General features: G+C 35.2%; 1 protein-coding gene across 4 annotated transcripts in view; it reads right to left on the bottom strand.

Moving 5' to 3' along the window:
- Positions 1 to 535: 535 nt before the first annotated feature.
- The window catches only part of LOC150100597 (solute carrier family 41 member 1-like), a 235405-nt gene continuing 214522 nt past the window's right edge, over positions 536 to 21418 (bottom strand). For 3 of the 4 annotated variants that reach the window (XM_090401067.1, XM_090401066.1, XM_090401068.1), the window contains 2 exons: positions 12895 to 13043; positions 536 to 5450 (listed from right to left, as the gene is read on the bottom strand). In XM_090401067.1, the coding sequence (XP_090257193.1) occupies positions 5292 to 5450; positions 12895 to 13043 (308 nt within the window). In that variant the 3' untranslated portion in view covers positions 536 to 5291. Of the gene's footprint in view, positions 5451 to 12894; positions 13044 to 21418 lie in introns of those variants that run through there. The other variant, XR_016549114.1, reaches the window with a different exon arrangement.

The raw sequence follows: 21418 nt of genomic DNA, 5'->3' as shown, positions 1-21418 counted from the left end.
TAATGTACTTCCTGTTGTGGATTTTAAGTTTTTTCCTTCCCCAAAACAAGCAAACCAGATAGAGAATACATGTAACAGACAAAAATACTGTATAGGGTTGTGTAATGCAGACAATGGATCAAGTTGTGTAGTTTAGAGTGGCTTCCTAACACTGAGTTCTGAAACTCCATGGAGGTGTCATGTAATAATAATAATAACTTTTAACTGGAAAAAAAGCAGATAAAATAGAGGTAGGAGGGTTTTTTTCTCCCGGAAACTCGGGTTTTTTCATTCCACATACAGACAAATCGGCCTTTCAGAACACATGCAATTTACGGACAAAAAAAATGCTAGTTGTGGTGGAGTTGGACGGTAGATGGCGTTGATGGAGATGGGTCGGTGTAGTGGTTGAGACAGTTGTAGGTGTCCTCCTGCGATGAGTTTTCGGACTCCTTGTAGGTGTCAGCAATAATAATAATAAAATATGAGAAATGTGTATAAGTGGAATCTTTTGAAATTAAGTACTGTTTTTTGGATAAAACAAGAGAAACAAAAATTAAAACAAATTTTTATTAATTAAGGTCACTAGATTCATTGTGGGAGGTCCTCTCTATTCTACATACAAAGTACCTAACATGCCCTTAAATTTATTTAGATCTATGAATTTTAATTTTCATATGAGCCTATATATCCTGCTCAATTACAGTGATGGTCTCTCAGCTTTGTTTACTGTTTTTATTATTAATTTCTGGCTCCTGTTCTTTTGCTCTGAGTGGTGCTGTTTTGAATGTTTCTTTTCAGTTGGATTTCTTTAGAGATTCTAGCTATAATTTCATATTGTCTTCATATAAATAAAAAAAAATAAGAAAAAACACCTTTTTAATGATTTTAAAATTAAAAATATTTTATTTCCTTTTGCAATTTGAATAGAAAAAAAAATGGTGTGAAAAAATATGTGCACTCAAATAAATAAAGTTTTTAGTAATAAATGTCTACCAAAAAAAAAAAAAAAATTACATGTAATCTCTCGTTATTTTTAATTTCAATGTTAGCAGATATTCAATTGTGATTATTATTCTTAATTAAGAATACAGTGGTCTGTTACATTATTTACTCATTACCCTGAAATAGCATTGCTTAATAACACAAAAAGGCAATGTCCATTTCATTATCACTAAGGAATAACCATTTGAGCTTGGTTTCTGACCAACTACAGACTTATGAGGGTGGTCTGAAAAGTTCTCAGCCTCAATCATTGATGGCAACACTATCGGCAAGATTTTTTTTTTTTTTCTAAGTTGGTACATCTGTCATAAGCATCCATGTGAAATTGCAACTCATTCTATCAAGTAGTTTGTTTTATACAGCTGTCTGAAGCAAGAGTTGTTTATATCCCTTGAAACGGTTAAAATTGAATATCATGCAGTTATAAAATTCTTTGTAAAAGAAGGTTTAATGGCAAAAGAAATTCATTCAAAGTTCATAAAAGTTTATGGGCACTCTTCTCCTTCGTTTTCAACAATTAAGAAATGGGCTGCCAAGTTTAAACGTGGCTGTACTAGCCTTGAAGATGATCCACGTGAAGGACGTCCAAAAAGTGTAACAACACCAGAAATCATCGATCAAGCGCACGATATGGTATTGGATGACGTCAATGATTGGGCGAGTCAAAATATGTGAAATTGCTGAGACTATAGGCATTTCAAAAGAATGTGTAGCATATATTTTGCATGAAAAATTGCAAATGAAAAAGCTTTGTGCAAGATGGATGCTGCGCTTGCTCCCAGCAGATCAAAAACACACTCGCATGAAAACCTCTGAACAGTGCTTATAGCATTTTAACAAGAATAAAACTGATTTTGTGCATCAATTTATTACTATGGATGAGACTTGGATTCACCATTACCCACCAGAATCCAAACAGCAGTCAAAACATTGAACAGAATCCAGTTGTTCAGTGCCAAAGAAGACAAAGTCGGTTCCATCAGCAGGAAAGGTCATGGCATTGGTGTTTTGTGATGCTAAAGGCATTTTGTTTATTAATTATCTTGAAAAGGGTAAAACAATAACCAGGGAATATTATTCTGATCTTTTCACCAGACTACATGAAAAAATTCGTGAAAAAAGACCCGGTTTGCAGAAGAAAAAATCATCTTTCATCAGGACAATATACCCTCCCAAAAAGGTGTTTTTTGGCAATGGGAAAATTAAGGGATCTGCACTATGAATTGTTCGAACATCCACCCTATTCCCCAGATTTGGCTTCCTCTGACTTCTATCTCTTCCCAAAACTAAAATACTTCCTTGCTGATCAGTGTTTTTCTTCGAATCAAGAGGTGATTGCAGCTATAGAGGGGTATTTTGCTGATCTTACTGAGAACCACTACAGGGACGAGATAATGGCACGGGAGCATTGCCGGAATAAATGTATTAGTCTTAAGGGAGATTATGTTGAAAAATAAAAATAATTTTGAAATTATAAATTCGTTTTTTCATTGTTAGGCTGAGAACGTTTCAGACCACCCCTTGTATGTATAGCTTTAGTTTGTTGAAGGTTTTTTCATTTGGTTATACTATAAATTAAAGATACCAAGAAATTATATTGGTTTAATCCTTTAGCAAACAAAGTTTGTGCATGAAGTAACTTCACAACTGGGCTACTTGCATATAGAGGTTAATGACTTCATATTACTTGCCTTAGGATGTATAATGCTATGCATTGTGGGAAGGGTCACCACCCAGACTGGTTTCGACCTTTATTGAAGCCTCATCAGTGGGAGCCAGACCTAATGACCTAGTGATGTGAAGATATACCTATTCTTTATTTAACTGTTATTTCACATTGCTATGAAGGACAATCAAAACAAGGCCATTGGGTACAACTTTTATCATTCCATTCTCCAACCTCTCATGTGTTCAAATGGCACCATCACAATATCACCCAAGCATAAAATAAATCTGGTGTTTATTCTTCTCCTCCAAATTCTGCATGGATGATGGCAAAATAATTTGCCTAATTCTACCTCCAGCATATCATCAGTGAGTACCAATGGAAAGTATGCCAGCTGTGCTCAAACTTGTGCTCCAGATTTAATATCATTTTTCAATCTTTTCTACTCAGATAGCATCCGACGTCTATGCTTTTATCCTTTCAAAATATCATGCAGCATGGAAACAAGTCTGTAACCGGCTCATTCAAAAAAAAAAAGTGATAATTAGATATCAAACTATTCTCAATTACTTTCCCTGCCTCCACTTCAGCTGTCTTATATTCATGGAGGAAATCATCACCAGCTAATTTCTTCATCATTTGGGAGCCTACTGATTAATCACAAGTCATGGAAAAGTGTTGGATAAACTCATGTGGTTACTCTTGAATTTACAGGGCATTTAACTAAGAATGGAAATGAGAAATATTACCAGGAAATCTCTCTACCATAATATATGAATGGGCAAAGTGAGAGAGAAGGCTTGCACTCCAGATTTCCTCACCAGTGGCAGTGTACCCTAGGGTTCTATAATATTTTCACCCACTCTTTTCCTTATGTACATAAATAACCTTCTGTCAATTACCACAAATCCTATCCATAGTTTGCTGATAACAGAGCACTCCATTCCTCCTCTTCATTTGACAAATTTAGTACTGCACAATCATTTCAAACTTCAAGATATAATAACAAATGCTTTAAATTCTGATATCCTTATCTTTTTTTTGTAGAGCAAGGATAACCTTGTGAAACTCAGTTACCAAAACACAGTTTGTCTTATTCTTTGCAAGAAAGATATTACTACATTTTCTCTACCTCTAATAACATTCAGATTTCTAAACAAGATCAGATTTCTCTTCTTGGTCTGACTTACACTTTTAGCCTTTCTGTCATAAGCATATCACACCCATAGTCTCTCCAGCCACAAAACGTTATGAGTCCTTGTTGCTCAACACTGTACTTCTTACCTGTACTACTGTTAACCCTACAAATCCATAATATGCCCAATCTTGAAGTGTTGCTTTATACATTGGGATGGTGCACCAAAAACCTCTCTTAAAACATGTGATGCTATTCAGAGAAAAGAGCAACCTAATGAATAGATGATAATTGTTCTCTCTCTCTCTCTCTCTCACTGATTCACTTTAGTTGTTGCTTTATGCCTCCTCTACGGATATTTTCATAGGCAATATTTTACTGGGATGACTATCATCACTTCTTCACTAAGAATTTAAAAGCATGATGCTGCTAGTCAATCCTTAACTGTCCAGTTGCAAACTTACCCAACTTTCCTCATGTTCCTCAAACCTAACTGTTCAACCCATTTTTGGTGTTACCCATCTTTCCTCATGTTTCCTCAAACCTAACTGTTCAAGAGATGCATCAAGAAATTCTTTCTTTTCATTTTTCTAATCTCTTGTACATACACACAACATTGATATGCAAATTACTTCCTAATAACGTCAAAGTAATTTGGAATACTATGAGCACACTATCAACAGTGGTACTTTTGGCACATTACATAATACCAAAGAAACAAGGAAAAATTGAGATATTCTCAAATCCTATTAAAAACAATAAGTAGTACATCATTGGTTACCCCTGTATTTAGAAATTACATGCAGCACATTAATCTCACATCTCTGATAAATTAGAGACGTGAGATTTTTTTTTATTTTATTTAATAGCATCAGCTTGTAAAGAAAAAAATTGTTAAGCAGAATAATTTTTAATATAAAAAAAGAATATTGTTCAGACTTAAACTTTTCATTATTAAATTTTATGACATTCCTATTTTCAGCATTTTATTTGTGTTTTGTAGCAGTTAAAAAAAAAAAACTGCTGATATAGCATATACTGTACAAGAAAATTGTTAGTAAGTTTTTATCTACTGTCTTCATGGCTATGAACAGAAATACAGTTAAAATATCCTCATTACAAAAATGTAGGAGACTCACTAGTACGGAAGTTTTACATGATCCATATATATAAAGTTGTGTCTATCACACAAAATGCATTTGACATGAACAGAGAGACGTTTATCAGAATTATTCAAAACAAACTAATTATTACCTTGGTTATTCTGTGCATCCTGTTAGAATGTCTCTTTAGGCAAAGTAATACTTTAAATAAACAAAAAATAATAATAATAAAATAAATAAAAAAAAATGCTATGAACGGGATGATCTCCTGAAGTAAAACAGATATTGCTTTCTGGTCTGAAGTGCAATCCAGGAATTACATTTGTGTATGTTTATGCATCTAAGTCACTATTATCCTATGAGATGATCACGTTTTAAAGTCATATTGGATGTTTCAGTAGACCTACAATAAAGAATATATGAAGAAGGAGCCAGAAAGTAAAACAGTACCAAGAAGATCTCCAAGAGCTGTTAGAAGCGGGATGGCTGTATTATCAGGATCGATTTTCCATATCCATATGTTACAGATAAGACAGTATGCGATGTAAAGTAAAATGGATACCTGTAAAATATCAATTGCAGTAAAAGTTACATTATTTTTTTAATAACAGAGAGAGCAATTTTTTATACTACATTTAATTATTATGCATTTCTTTAAGGAATACAAAAGAACATTCGTTATTATTATTATTGCTATTATTACTACTTGATCTTGATATGTCCAAGGAATGCAAGGACTCATCATAGGAAAGTTTCCCCATAATCTTCTACACTACATCATCTTTGGCTGATATGACTGTATGCAGAATGAAAATCCCAAGTTTCTGGGAGAAAATCCCTGCTTGCTCTGTATAAGACCAGCTAACTAGCCTTCAGTTGGGGAAAAAGAAAAAAAAAAGAGCCATATAAAGCTTTCTCTTGTCATGACAAGAATGGAACTCAAGTCATTTCCATTTGAAGGATGCAGTGTCCCATTGTTATTCCAGTTGCACTATGGCGGTGCATTCAGAGTGAATGTAACTGGGCAAGTAAAATTATTGAGTTAATAATAATGTCTTGGAAGTAAGACAATAATTTTTTTTTATGTGTCTCCCATCCACCAAAGGTTATAAACCTATAGTATATCAGTATGTAGATTTACAACCTTTCATGGGTGAACTAAAGAATTATTATTATCATCATCATCATCAAATTACTGACATGTACCCTCAAGGAGTGTACAGGATATGATAGTACTACATGAAACTTGCATAATTTCTAACTTCCTATCTACAACTTTCCTCCAAATCAATCTGTTACTTGTCAAGACCCCAGCATTATCAGATCTTATATTTCTGTCTTCTAAGGCACTCTTTACTGTATCAATCTGCCTATCATGTCTGGGTCTTCTTCCTACCAGCCTGTCAGAGAACACTTGTTCTGCTAATCTTTCCTTTCCCATTCTGTTTAAGTGACCACACCACCTGAGATTAGCTCTGCTAACACATTCCTGAATGCTAACAATCTCAAGTTCTTTCCTAATATCCTCATTTTTAATATGATATTGCCATTGATGATGCCATCTGTTCAAGTCCCTAATCTTTTCCAGGACTCTCATATCTGCAGTCTCTGGTCAAGTGTTTTATTTCTAACCCAGCTCTCAGATCCATAAATTAAAATTGGTTTGAACACTGTCTTGTATACAGCTAATTTATGTTTTGACTAATTTGTCTCTTATTCCATATAAATTTATTCAGTTGACTTCCTACCATACCAGCTTTATTGATTCTGCTGAGATTAAATCTTCCAGATTTAATTTGCCATCTGTTTTACTTGTTCCATAGGTTCTCCATTCACAATGTAGTTGATATTTTCAATGCTTCTGCCTATTTTCACTGTCTTTGTATTGTTATTGCTGACCTTCTTACCATATTAGGGTGACCAACTTTTGAACATGAAAATAAGGGAGATTGGGTCACGAAAAATTTTAGCGAAATTTTTGGGATGTGAATCCAACATTAATTGATAGGATGGTTTATATTTAAAATATACACATAGCAATTTAAATGATAGCACATCAAAATATTTAATATAATTTTAAGCATTTATACTTACATACAATTAAAATATCCATACTTTGTAGATTAAACTTATTTATATTTATCAACAGATGCTGCAGCAGCTTTGATTTTCTTGTCTGCTTGTGCAAACTGCAAAAACTCTTTACAATCATAATCAAAATTGATCACTACCATTAGTTCTAATTTAATTAATTCTATGCTACTTTGATTTCTTTGATCTGTCCATTTATTGTTCATCATTGAGAACATTCTCTCAGTGTGGGCATTTGAGCCTGGAATAAACACAAAGCCTAAAATTTTACCAAGATTTGGAACATTGATTTTCTTGTTATTTAATTTAGTAAATAAATTCAAAGGGTACAAAGGCGGATAATAAAGATGGTTTCAGGACTGTACAATGATAGTTATGAGGATCGAAGACTGCAGAGTTTGGTGGATAGAAGAAGGAGAGGTGATATGATTGAGACTTTTAAACTGTTGAGAGGTGGTTACAGGGTTGACACTGGGGAGGTCTTTCGCTTGGTTGAACAGCGGGAAGGAATGATGACAAGAGGCCATTCCTGGAAGTTATGAAAGGAAACTGAGCAAGAGGGTGAGGAGTGGTTTCTTTGCATGGAAGGTGGTTGAACCATGGAATGCATTGCCTGATGGAGTGGTGAGAGCGAGAATGGTCAATGAGTTCAAGGAGTGGTATGATAGACTTTGTGTTTCTTATGGGGGGGGGGAACTCCCACGATGAGTCTTTTGACTCCATGGAGGCCTGAATAATAATAATAATAAATATATTCACCCACTTTTGTTTAGTACTTCCTGATTTCACCATATTCACAACACTCACTGCGCTACAAAACTCTTCATACAGATTGTCTTCATTTACGATATCAGTATGAAATTGTTGAACAATGGCTTGCAAATGCCTGAAAGACCATGTTTTCATCGTCTTCTGGGAGCAGCTTTGTTACAAAATTATGTTTCCCGTAATTCATGTGCATTATCTGCACAATATGAAGTAACATTTTTTACATCTAAATTGTGCTCATCGAGGGAAGACTTTCACTTTACAACAAATAGTTGAGAAATCAACATGGATTTGTTAAGGGGCACTCTCGCTTTAGTAATATGATTACCTTTTATAATAAAGTGACAAGAGCAGTTGATGAGGGAAAGGCATATACTGCCATTTTTTTAGATTTTGCAAAGCCGTTTCCCACATGATAAGCTGATATTTAAGTTGCAGCACATGGATTTAGATGTCGGGTTAGTCAACAGGATTCAGGATTGGCTGTCTGATAGGTATCAGAGAGTTGTGTACGGTGGGGCAATATCAAGGAGGCAGAAGGTTACAAGTGGTGTTCCACAGGGCTCAGTACTGGTATGATAGACTTTGTTCAACCATTATATCAATGACACTGTCAATGGATTGCAAGGGAATATTCAGTTGTTTGCAGATGATCTGAAGCTGGGAAGGGTTATCAGTAATAGTGCAGATGTGGCAGCCCTGCAAGAGGATTTGAATAAACTAGACAGATTGGCAAATGAATGCGGGTATCAGTTTATAGCCAAATGTAAAGTCTTGAAGTTTGGGAACCATCCATGGGAGGATGCATACTTGATTGGAGGAACTATACTGGAGGAAGTAGGGGAGACAAGAGATCTGGGGGTGATGATTGATAGAAAACTGAAATTCAGGGAGCATATTGCAAAGGTGGTGAAGGTAACCCAGAGGACTGTTGCAATGCTGAGAAGGATGCTGACCTGCAGAGATAAAAGAATTATCATTTCATTGTATACGATTGATCAGAGCACACTTAAACTATTGTTCTCAGGTTTGGTTCCCTGGATTTGAAGGGGATAAATTAACTGTGGAAAGGGTACAGAGGTGGATATCAAAGATTGTTTCAGGACTATACAATGTCAGTTACAAGGATCGACTGATGGAATGTGGACTGCAGAGTTTGCTGGATAAAAGAAGAAGAGGTGATATGATCGAGACTTAAACTGTTGAGAGGCAGTTACAGGGTAGACATTGGGGAGTTCTTTCGCTTGGTCAAACAGCTGGAAGGAGTGATGACAAGGAGCCATCCCTGGAAGTTATGAAAGGAGGCTGTGAACAAGAGGGTGAGGAGTGGTTTCTTTGCATGGAGAATGGTTGAACCATGGAATGCATTGCCTGAGAGAGTGGTTAGAGCAGGAACGGTCAATGGGTTTAAGAAGTGGTATGATAAACTTTATGTTTCCTAAAAACGACCTCTCACGATGAGTCTTTTGACTCCATGGAGGCCTGGATAATAATAATAATAATAAAAATAAATTGTAGGAATATAACAAAGATCTGTATTTAAGTTTTTTCGACCTGCAAAAGGCATACGACAAGATGCCAAGAGAAAAGCTATTCAAAACGCTACAGTTATATGGTGTCAATGGGCATTATATCAAGCGATACTTAGTCTTTATTTGAGTTGTAAGTCAGCAGTTAAAATTGAAGGTACAGGAAGATGGTTTGATATTAAATCTGGTGTCAGACAGGGATGTACATTATCCCCTCTGTTATTTATTATCTATATGGATCACATTATGAAGGAAAGCAGTATTGAATCTGATATCAAAATTGGAGATGTTAATCTCAGCTCTTTACTTTATGCAGATGATGTTGTACTTCTAAATAAATCCACTAGCAATCTGCAAGATTCCCTGATTAAATTGAATAACTGTTGTTATAGATATGGTAACCATATCTATAACAACAGATATTAAATTTAGTCAGGGAATCACATTCATGGTTAGGTTTCATTTGTTGTCATTAGTTTGTTCCTTCTTGTGAGATGCCTGACATATTACAGATAATGTCTGATGATGTCACTTTAATGGTTGGCAAATTATTTGATTAATAATTAAACATTTTAATTCTGTTTCTGGTCAATGCTGTTTTAATCACCATTAAACCACATAGATAACACTGCACAAAGTTATCAATGGCTTGACTGTATTTATAAATGAATCCCATTATCTAATAGGGCTAGGTCTTGAGAAGTGGTTGTTTTCTAAGAGTTTATCCAGAAATGATCCTTAAAATCAAATGGTTTGCTTTCATTATCAAATATATCATATAATATGCTCATATAAATGATTTCAACATCATGCTGTCATAGTCTGCAAATAAACATGTAAAAAATGTAAAAAGATCATATAAAAAATCTGAAGCATGCATGAAACTGTTTTAATGCAACAATGTCTAATAAATAAGTATACAAATCAAGTATAAAATAGATAAAAATTAAAGCTAGTACTTAATTATTCTAATATATTCTTTTCAAATTTGTGGATGACATGTAATCCTGAAATTGAAGCAATTACAATGAAAGTACTATATCCACAGTATTTACTCTGTTCCAATATTTCAAAAAAAAATTGATAGAACACTATATCAACTTTCAAACCACCTACAAAATTAAACGGTACACTAAGCTCATATAAAGATTCCCTTCCTCACTTTGTCCACCCAACAGTTTATAAAATCCAATGCTCCTATAACTTACTCTACATAGGGGAAACAGGGGGCACAATTCCACTAAGAAAAGACAAACAAATAAAATTTCACTTTATTTATGTTTTAAGCATCACATTAAATTCCTTCACTATAGTAAAATAGGCCTGTCAGACCATGTACTCCAAACCTGTCACAGTAACTGGAAAGGCACCAAGTCTCTACACTGCACCAAAATCTGATCTGTAAGACAATTCAAGGAAGCTTGTGAGATGCTGATTCATCATCCTAATCTCAACAAGAATGATGGATTAGTAATTCCAGAATCTGGAAAACCCATCTGCAACCTATAACCTATATAGCATCCAGAATATGACGGCAGAACCTCAACACAAGAAAACCTTACGATAACAGGACTATAGAGATGCACTGATGTAGTTCTATTGTATTTTTTTATTTAAATTTCACTTTATTTATGTTTATCCTCTGTATATTATTATATTATTATGTATAAAAAATTTACTCTTATGTGTCATGTAGCTTGTGTCTTGTTCATATGTATGTTTGTTATTATGTGACACCTCCAAGGAATCCAAAGACTCATCGAGGGAGGGCACCTACTCTACAACTCTCCATCTCCACCAACTACAACGAACTGCAGCTACCATCATCATTTACACCAATGCCATCTACTGTCCACTAGTATGGCAATAGTGGGTGGTAAACTGTCCACCACTAGCAGACAGTTTTTCACTTTGATACAGAGATCAAAAACATTGAGTGTTATTTTCTTAATTTTAAGTCAAGTAATTGCTCCACCAAGTGTGTTTTTGTCTCCATAAATTCTACACAATTAATGGATTTCTGTATCCTAGTTCTCACTAACCTCTCCAAATATCTTAACCACAACCCTAGATATGTAGTTTGACCTATAATTTGTAATTATAGCCTATATCACCACATTTGTTAAGTGGAACAATTTTACTTTCTTTCCACTCCCTTGAGCCTATGCAGTTGCAAGACTTGTATTATTAAACAGGCATGTCAAATCTACTGTCAACTCCTTGGAACATTCCCTTAAGATGTGGTGATATGTCATCAATTCCTATTGCCTTATTGACATCAAGCTTACTTAATACCTCATATATCTCCTGCTTGCACATGAGTAAGCCATCCTCTCCAATTTCCTTTACATTTGAGCTTCTCTTGATTTCACATTGATGAGGATGAAACATCCTGATGAATTTCTCACTAAATACCTTGACAATATCCTCTGAAGCAGTTATCAGGCTACCATCTCCAACCCTTGATACCATCATGCCATAATCATTCTTCCTTGAACTTGCTACATATTGAAAATAACTCTAGAATTTTTCTTGACCTGATTTGCTAATTTCTGCTCATATTGAACTTTTGCTGTCCATACCAAATGATGCACCCTTCCTAGCCTGCTCTTCATACTCTTCATGCAACTGATGATTATCATTATTCATCCTATACTGTTTTCACAGCACTTTCTTCAGATTACATACTTATTCCTTTCATTGTTTAATTTGATACCAGCTTGTTCAGCCTTTTGATCTTTAGAATACATTCTTATATTGATGCTCTTAAATATCTCTTTGTCAGTGCCCAAGCAGCATTTATCTTCTCCCAACTTAAATCCTCATTCTCTGCTAAAGCTGTAACCTGTCTCCTAATTTTTTATAATAATCAACCTTGCATTCTACATATATCCTTTCCTCACATAAGTCTTCATATGACTGGTCACCACCCAGGTGATAACTTTATGATTACTCTCACCATCTGGAGGGAAAATGCAACACCCACTCACAATCACATTCTGGGATGTGAATGATCAGATCTGAAACTCTATCCTCATGTGTTCACCTTAAATACTGCCTAGTTGTCTCTCAAGAACTTAAGAAAAAATGCATTTTCCTTATTTTGAAATGCTATCTTTTTATATATAACATAAATATGTAGTAATATATCTATATTACTATAATTAAAATCACTTATAATGATCATACCCTTCCTTGCTCATTAACCAAAGTTGTTTATAGAATTTTTCATTACCACCATTCACCTTCTCTGGTATATAGCAACATCTCAATAATGCCATACTGTATTATTGAGATGTTAATCTCAATAATACAGTATGTATATCTTTTGGATTTGTACCTTTGTGGATATAATTACCCTAATATCATAATTCCCTTGATATCATTAAAAATTTTAAGTTATTGTATCTTTGCAAAATCTATTTGTGTTTGAATTCCTTGGAACTGATATCCTATTAATTTAACATTTTTTTAAATTAAAAAATGATGCTGATTAAATGTATATCTACATACATAAAATAAATATTTTCTAAACCAGGAACTATTTAAAGGAAGGGCAAGTTATTAAAATAAATTAGTATATTCCACAAGACAAAGATTTAAGATTATTATTGTTACCTGTAAAACTGCTGTTAGTAGATAAAGTGGCAGAAAAAGAGGGGTCAGTGCTGTCATTCCTCCTTTGATTAAACTTAAGCTATATCCAAATATAAGGTGACCAGGAATAACCATCAGCATTAGGATTCTTGCTGTACGAGCATGATGATCTGTAAACAATATTTACAATTTATAAGAACCACCATATATTTTGTTTAGAAAATTCATGAAATTCCCATATGAAATGAGAAACATACAGTTACAAAGAAAAAATATTTTGCCATTTTAATACCTATGGCATACTAATTAGGGTATAAAGAATGATAGAGACAGTAATGATTTATTGAAATGAGGGATTTGGAGAAGTTAGAGATATTGTGAAAGAACAGCTGAGTAGCACATGTGAAATTGAAGTGTTTGTGAATGAGTGGAGAGAGAAGCAGTGTGAAAGAATTTGAGGACTGGTGTGTAAGTTGGAGGGGAAATGCAGAGAAGGAGGGGGTTGTACAGTACAGTACACAGTGTAACAAGAATGGATTTTGGAAGTAATGAATGCATATATGGCGATGGTCAGCATAGGAATGGCATGACCTGGAATGCATATGGCAATAGGGTAAAGGATTATAAAGATGAGCAGACAGGAGAGGGGGGGAGGAGGCAGCACAGGTATGGTTACAGACCAAGAAATGAATTGCTATGCTTATTTATGAATGCCAGGAATATCAGATATAAGGAAGATAAATTTGTTGCATTGATTGAGTTTATTCACCTGAAATAATTTGAATAAGTGAAACATAGATGAATTATTTATTTGTTGAATACCCAAGGGTATGTTTTCATCAGGATAAGAAGGCCAAGAAGGAAGGGAGAGAGAGTGCTCTTGATGATAGCATGGGAATTATGAATTAACTGCTACTATTTTCCTCTGGTATTGAGATACAAGAGGAAAATAGCTGTAGTTGTTTTGAAGCAATATGGTGTAAGGAGGAAATTGATAGAATGAAATATTTTGTTGGATGTTGCTATAAGCTAGGGAATGTGGAAGGTAGAGACAAAGAAATATACAAATTGGTTTAGTAAGCAAGAGAAGGGTGATTATTATGAGTAATTTTAATTATGGTAATATTGATTAGTAAGAAGAGATAGCATCTGGGAATGAGAATAAAGTTCTTGAATTCTTGAGGGATGACAATCTTAGGCAATATGTAATGGAGGACAAACGATGGTTGAGATTCTTAAATCTGATCATATCATCAGAGGACGTGATTGTGAATAGAATGTCTAATCTCCTTCAGTTGGTCAGAGTGATCATCAGGAAACTACCTGGGTATGATGAGATGTGTGTGAGATAAAAGGACCTCCTAGATGAGTCTTTGACTCCATGAGGTCTTGTTTAATAATAATAATAATATAGCCATTCAGCAAGAACTTCTGTGAGGAAAGGATATATGTGGAGGTACAAGGCCAGTGATGATGAAAAACTCTGAAGACAAATGAAAGCTATAGAGTGGGTTGGGTAGAAAGAACACAGGTTCTGCTTTGGTACTGATAAAGAGATATTTAATACCAATAATGTCTGAGTATATTCCAGAGGTTTAGGCTAAATTATGTTTGAGTAAAATAGACAAATAAAGAGATTAAACATGCACTCTGGAAAAGAAAGGATTTTTGGAAACAGCATAAGGAAGGGTAATAATCATGTGGAGTATAAAGAGAAGATGAGGAGAAAGGTGACTTGATTGGTAGAGTGCAGTATGTGCAAAACTTCTGCCAATCAGGCCAACAAAAATTCTAGAGCATTTTTTTGATATGTGCCAAGTAAAAGAAAGAATGATTATGGAAGAATGATATTAGTGAATAAAAATTGTTGACTGACGTAGAGAATATAGTTGAGGTACTCATAAGCAATTTATTAAGGTATTTCATCCTCATGAATGCAGCATCATGAACAGCTTGAGTGTAGAGGATATGGTGAAAGAGGACTGATGTGAGTGAGTAGGAGTGTATGAGGAATTAAGTAAGACTGATGTATACGAGGAATTAAGTAAACTTGATAATAAAGCAGTAGGAACTGATAACATATCACTGAGTCATGCAAGGACAAGCCTGTTATGGAAAGTTGGATAAAGTAGTGGAAAAGAACAAAATTGTTCCATTTCACAAAAGGAAAATAAGACTCAAGCTACACATTAACAATTTCAAAAAGTTAGTGAGGACTAGGATTCACAACTGGGTTGATTATTATGTCCTGGAAATCTGCTTATATATTACATCAAAGTGACATATTTACAAGATAAGGGAGATGTGTTACTGTGGTATACGTGGATATATTGAAGGCCTTTGACAGATTTCCACATGACTAGTTTGTAAGTAAAATGGAAAAGATAATATTGTGAGTGAATCAGATAGGACATTCCATCCTTTTCACTTCTTTCCTTTCATGATCATAAAAGGAATTTCATACAAGAATTTCATTAATAGTTATGGCAGCATAGTAAATGATATAGTGGAATTATTTAATGAACACTTCATCAGTCTACATCATAGTGGTGCAAATGATGCTGTGCAACATGTAGAAGGGAGACAAGGATTAGGAGAATTAAAGGTGAAAGATTCAGAGGTGTATCAAATGTTGCTTGAATTAGATGCTAATAAGGCTGTGGGAATGGATGACATATCACCATGTATTTTTAAAAAATGTGCAAAAGAGTAGCGATGTCCTTGATCTGGTTATTTAATGAAAATCTTTAGTGGGAAAGGTTCCTAAGGAGTGGAAAGAAGGCAAAATAATACCTCTCCACAAGCATAGTTTGAGAATAAAAGTTTGAAAATAGAAGTTTCCAATTACCGTATAAGACCAGTCTGTATCTGCAGTTCTGATCAAAGTGTTGGAAAAATTGGTTAGAAATGGAATACAGGATTGGGTGAATGGACATAAGATTCTTTATGATGGTCAGTATGGGATTGTGAAGAGCAGTCTTAATAATCTTTTCTATGTTTAACAATAAGGTGACGAATACATTGGATAAGGGAGATTCATATACAGTGGTTTTTTTGGACTGCACAAAGGCATTTGATGGATTACCACATGAAAGATTGGTGTATAAGATGCAGAAGATGGGATTAGATAGTAGACTGGTTAGATGGATTGAAGATCGGCTTTCTGAAAGATACCAGCCAGTTGTGTATGATGGAGCAGCATCTCAGAAAAGGAAGGTGACCAGTGGCATGCCACTGTTTAACTTAGTTGTTAATTATATTTCATGTGGATTGACTGGGGATCTTCAAATGTTTGCCAATGATGAAATGGCAAACATTGATGTACGATGCAAAGTTAGGTAGAATTATCAGGAGTAGTGCTGATGTTAATTCTCTACAGGAAAATTTGAATAGATTTTTAGCTTGGACAAATTAATGGGGTTGCAGTTTTAATATTAATAAATGCAAAGTGTTACACTTTGGGATACAGAGATATAAGGGCTATGTACTGTATTGGTGGAGCTGTACTTCAGGAAGTGGATAAGATTTGGGATCTTGGAGTGATGATAGACAGTGGACTGAAGTTTCGAGGGCATATTACAAGTGTTGCAAAGACTTTTAATGCTGCTATGATAAAATGTTCATTGACATGTAGGGATAAGGATGTGATGCCTTGCTATAAAGCATCGGTCAGACCACATATGGATTATTCAGAAAGGTGGTGCTAGTGAACGTGGCGGTCATATTGAGTTATGTTAGAAAATGTGTGTTTAAATTAAAGTATGGTGTGGCTTTTATTTTTGTCTCAAATTGTGCTGCAGTTGTGCTTCAGTTGGATACAAGCAGTGCTTTTTTTCTGGCGGTACACAACAGTATGCAGTACCGGCACCTCTTTTCTTAAGTTTTTAAAAATTTGCGATTTATTGACAGCAAAACGTATTATAAATATTCCGGTAGGTGGTACTGTGTTCACGAATTGAATTTTCAGTTTTGATTACTCATAAGTTGGTACCCTGCTTTCCTATTTCATAGGTTGGTACGTAACCGGAAACAGGAAGTTGTGTTCACTACCGATTGCTTCCAATATCGGTTTATCAATTCCATATTGTTGAATTTTGAATGAAAATATTTTTACTAAGAAATATCTCATTCAGAATTTAACAAGAAAAAAAAACTAAAAGGAGAAATGCTTGTAAATAAGTGAAGATACCAATTTTGTTTAAAGAATTATTATTATTATTATTATTATTATTATTATTCAGGCCTCCATGGTGTCAAAAGACTCATCGTGGGAGGTCCTTCCACGATGAGTCTTTTGAACATAAAGTCCTAAGAACATAAAGTCTGTCAAGACTCATCCAGGGGAGGTTCCCCCTAAGAAACACAAAGTCTGTCATATCACTCCTTAAACTCATTGATCGTTCTCACCCTCACCACTCTATCAGGCAATGCATTCCATGGCTCAACCACCCTCCATGCAAAGAAATCACTCCTCACCCTCTTGCTCACAATTTCCTTTCATAACTTCCAGGGATGGCCTCTTGTCATCACTCCTTCCTGCTGTTCAACCAAGTGAAAGAACTCCCCAGTGTCTACAAACTTTGTAATATTAATTAAAGGTGAAAGATGTCATTTTTTTTGTAAAAAGATTGTAATGTAAGAAGTTTCTCTATAAGATATATGTTAGAGCATAATAACGAAGGATCAAAGTCCATTAACGATAACTTCGGATAAATTATATAGCCGACGGCAAATTGCTTAAGTGCGAACGGCATGCGCACAGTATTTTTCCGGGAAGACGCAGCACGTGTATGAAGTATTCCAGGAAGATAGAAATGAAAATAGGAGCCGGGCACAAAAGGAAAGTGTCGGGCAGAAAGGTTTGGTAGTGAAGGGGGCGCTAGAGATATGAGGTATAAAACGGGTTTGTCCCCCTTGTTCAGGGCTTTTTAGGTTTTTTCATCTGGAGTTGCTGGAGAATTTCTGGTGGAGTCGGGAAGAGTTCCAGTTCGAGATCTAGTCGATAGTGGGCAGCTATTCTCTGCTGTCGTTTTGCAATGTCAGGTGGAAGGAATAGATGAAGAAATATTAGGTACTTTTCTGAGTAAGCCTGAAGAAACTGGCCACCACATACGTCCACGTGGATTGATTCAATCCATGCTGTTTCCAGTCGAGAATGCGATGAAAGGACAGAACAATGAAGGCCAAACCTAGCCCGTGAGTTAATCACCAAGGATGAGATCGAACATTCGGAGGGAAATTATAAAGAAAGGATAGACGGAATAAGTTACAGGAATGTGGTAATGTAAAACCTTTTAAATTCCTTTGTTAAGAAAGAACGGAATAATGTGTTATGGAAGAAACGAGATGTTAGGTTATATAACTCTAAATTGTAGGAAGGACTATAGTGAGATTTAGATACCAGTGTTTAGAATCTAATGGCTGTTTCCTTAGTATTTGTGTGAATGATAGTAGTTAATTTGCTATAAGTAATGATCCATAGAATTATCGATGTGAATGTTTTAAGAATATGTGTAAGATAAGTAAAGATATTTAAAGGATGCTAGCTAGAATTTTGTGTAGTGAAATGAGCCTATTCTTAGATGTGATATGTGAATTACAGTTGTTATGTCTAACCTTATAACTTGGGATAACTCTATTCCTATTGAGTGTTTTTTTATTGTAAATGTGTAATCTTTAGAATCTAATAAATGTATCTTGATTATCTTAACCTGTTTTGTGCCTTGATTTGAATCCAATGCATTGCTTGCTAATATCTGAATCTGAGTGGGAGTGAATTATATGACAGAGACCACGACTGCAAACTAAAGTATTTTAAGAGAGATAGATAAGATTGAGATAAAGAATAATTAATAGATTGATTTGCTTAATATATTTTCTGACGGTTACTCCTTGGTTAAGAAGAATTTCTGACCTAGGGATCTGGCTGGCACAGCTTGATCAAATAAATATTGCCAGAACCTGAATAGGAGGTAACTCCAGACCGTCATTGCTGAGGATCAGACTCTATTCAAAAGTCTACCCTTTGTCAATTTATTTAATATACTTAATCTTTCTAAGAATCGGCCAAATTGTGTGGATAGATTTTACAGTGAATAAGATAAGTGATATAAGCAGAAGAACAACAATAAAATATAAATTAAAGAAAAGTAAAAGAAAGGTCAGAATTTAACAATATTCACTCTGCAACAGGCAGGTATTCACGTGAGCTTTGAATTAATCTAAGTTAAATCAGTGCAATCATTGTTCAAAATGAGTAAAATAAGTAGTTACTTTATGCCAATGAGAAAAAAATGTAAGGCTGAAGAAGCTGAAATTGTTGAATCTACTTGTGATCCTGTAAAACAGAAAACTAGCACTGAAAATACACTTGGTGAAGAGGATCACGAAACCAAGACGAAGATCCACGTGGTCAAAAGGAAGCAGCTTCTGATAATGATTGGCCCGAATGTTGGACATTTTTGCAGAAAAATGACTTCTGCGAGAGAAACAAGTGGCTGGATGTCAAGAATAAAATGTTGGGCTGCAAAGCATGTTGTGATGTCAGAAGTCTTGTCGTCGATAAACACATGGGAACGAGAATTTCAGCGGAGTGGTCAAATGGTAAAATCAGTCATTTTGGAGAATCTCATAAACAACAGTTAATGTCATTAAGAAAAAAGATTTACGATCATAAGGAGAGTGCAGCACACAAAGTATGCCAACAAAGCGAGACGACGAGAGTATATTGGAGGATATGTTAAAAGTGTGGAAGTTGCTGTAATAACATCTTCGTGGTGAGTACCGGCACTTTTTTTTCCAGAAAAAAAGCACTGGATACAAGTGTCCTTCAGTGGTGTTATTGTTTGAAACTCTGTTGTATATATTGTGTTTTCACTGCTGTTTCACTACTTCAGCGTCTAAAGATGGCATCCTACAAGAGACGTACGTCAGCGGCTCAGAGGATTACTATACAAAAGTCTGGCTCTGCATTGGATTTTTCGCAATGGATGCATTGCGGAAACTGCTATGCGGCAAAGAATGTGAAGGATCTCTGGACTGTTTGGTTAAATGAGAAGAATGAAAACGTTGATGTATGTGAGAAGTGTCGTGATAGGCTGGAGCAATTAGGAATGGAAGCAGACGTCGGGACCGTAGTGGAAGAACTTTGGCAGGAGTTCATGAAAATGAAAAGTGACCTTCATCTTCTGCAAGAGGAATTGGAAGTGCTCAATAAGGAGGTTCTGGAAATTAAAAGAGTTAAATATTTTGAATAGAGAAATTAGAACTATGGAGATTACTTTAGCTGAAGTAACTAGAACAGGATTAAGTATAGGAGAGTCATTGGTGATTGAAGAAGTAATAAATACCATGAGAATGATTGGGAGTCAACAGAATGAAAGCACAAGAGGTCTAGAAGGAACGAGATGTCGTGTGAGTGAGGGAATAAGTAAAAGAACATTGAGTAATGAAACTGGGAGAGTCATGCTGAATAACGTAGAAAATGAGGCTGTGAGTGACGCTTATTTGGACTTGAATGCAGTTATGAGTGGTAAAATATATGGTGATTCTATGATTAAGGGTATGGAGAGCGATATGCCTGAAGAGTGCTTGACTGGTGGAACAATAGAGAGAGTGGCTTTAGCAATAAAGAGAGGGCATGATGCAGAAAAGATGATAGTTATGGTGGGTACAAATGACCTGAGTGGTAGTATAAATCTGGTAGCAAAAGATTTAAGAACATTGTTAGATATTGTGAAGAAGAAAAGTGACAGTGTGCGTGCTGCCTCATTTTGACAATTATGAGTTAAGTAGACGAGCAATGATAATAAATGATATGATTGCAAGAATGTGCAAAAAAGATCTGGAATTTGTTGATGTCCGGAGTGTGTTTGAAAGAAAAAGACAGCTGTATGCAAGAGATGGGTTGCAACTGAACATGGAAGGTCATAAGCGATTGAAGAAGCTACTGTTTTCTGAACAAGTTGAAGTAATTGGACAGGGAAACTAAAATTGAAAAGATTAAGTATAAGAGAGAGAAACTCAAGCAGTGATTGTATATTTGTTAATCCTTATTCGCAGAATAAATTGCAGAATAGAGTGGATAAAAATCGGCATGGGACTACTGAAATTAGTGATATGTATATCAGTTCTAAAGCTGGTACAAGAACTAAAGGGAATTGCAATTTATATATACCAATGCAAGAAGCATTTGAAATAACGGGAAGAATTTTTGGCATTAGTCAATGCAATCTCACCAAAAGTTGCAGGCATTAATGAAACTTGGCTGTCAGCAGAAGATGTGGTCACTGGAATTGAATGTGATGGGTACAGTATTTACAGGGAGGATAGAGAAGATAGAACAGGGGGGGGGAGTACTGTTGATGATAGCTGATGAGTTGCAGCCAAAGAAAGTAGTATATCAAGATGATAGACATGTGAATGATAGTTCGTTTGAGGTAGTCTGGTGTGAAATAGTGACCAACGCAACCAAATATACAGTTGGTTGCTGCTATAGGCCAGGGGGTACAGGAGGTGATATTGAATTCATGCTTCAGCAAATTAG

The sequence above is a fragment of the Typopeltis vanoorti genome, chromosome 12 (assembly GCF_054136105.1).
Source record: "Typopeltis vanoorti isolate ZY-2024b chromosome 12, IOZ_Tvanoo_1.0, whole genome shotgun sequence".
NCBI classification, from domain to species: Eukaryota; Metazoa; Arthropoda; class Arachnida; order Uropygi; family Thelyphonidae; genus Typopeltis; species Typopeltis vanoorti.
This window is presented reverse-complemented; position numbering and strand designations above follow the sequence as displayed.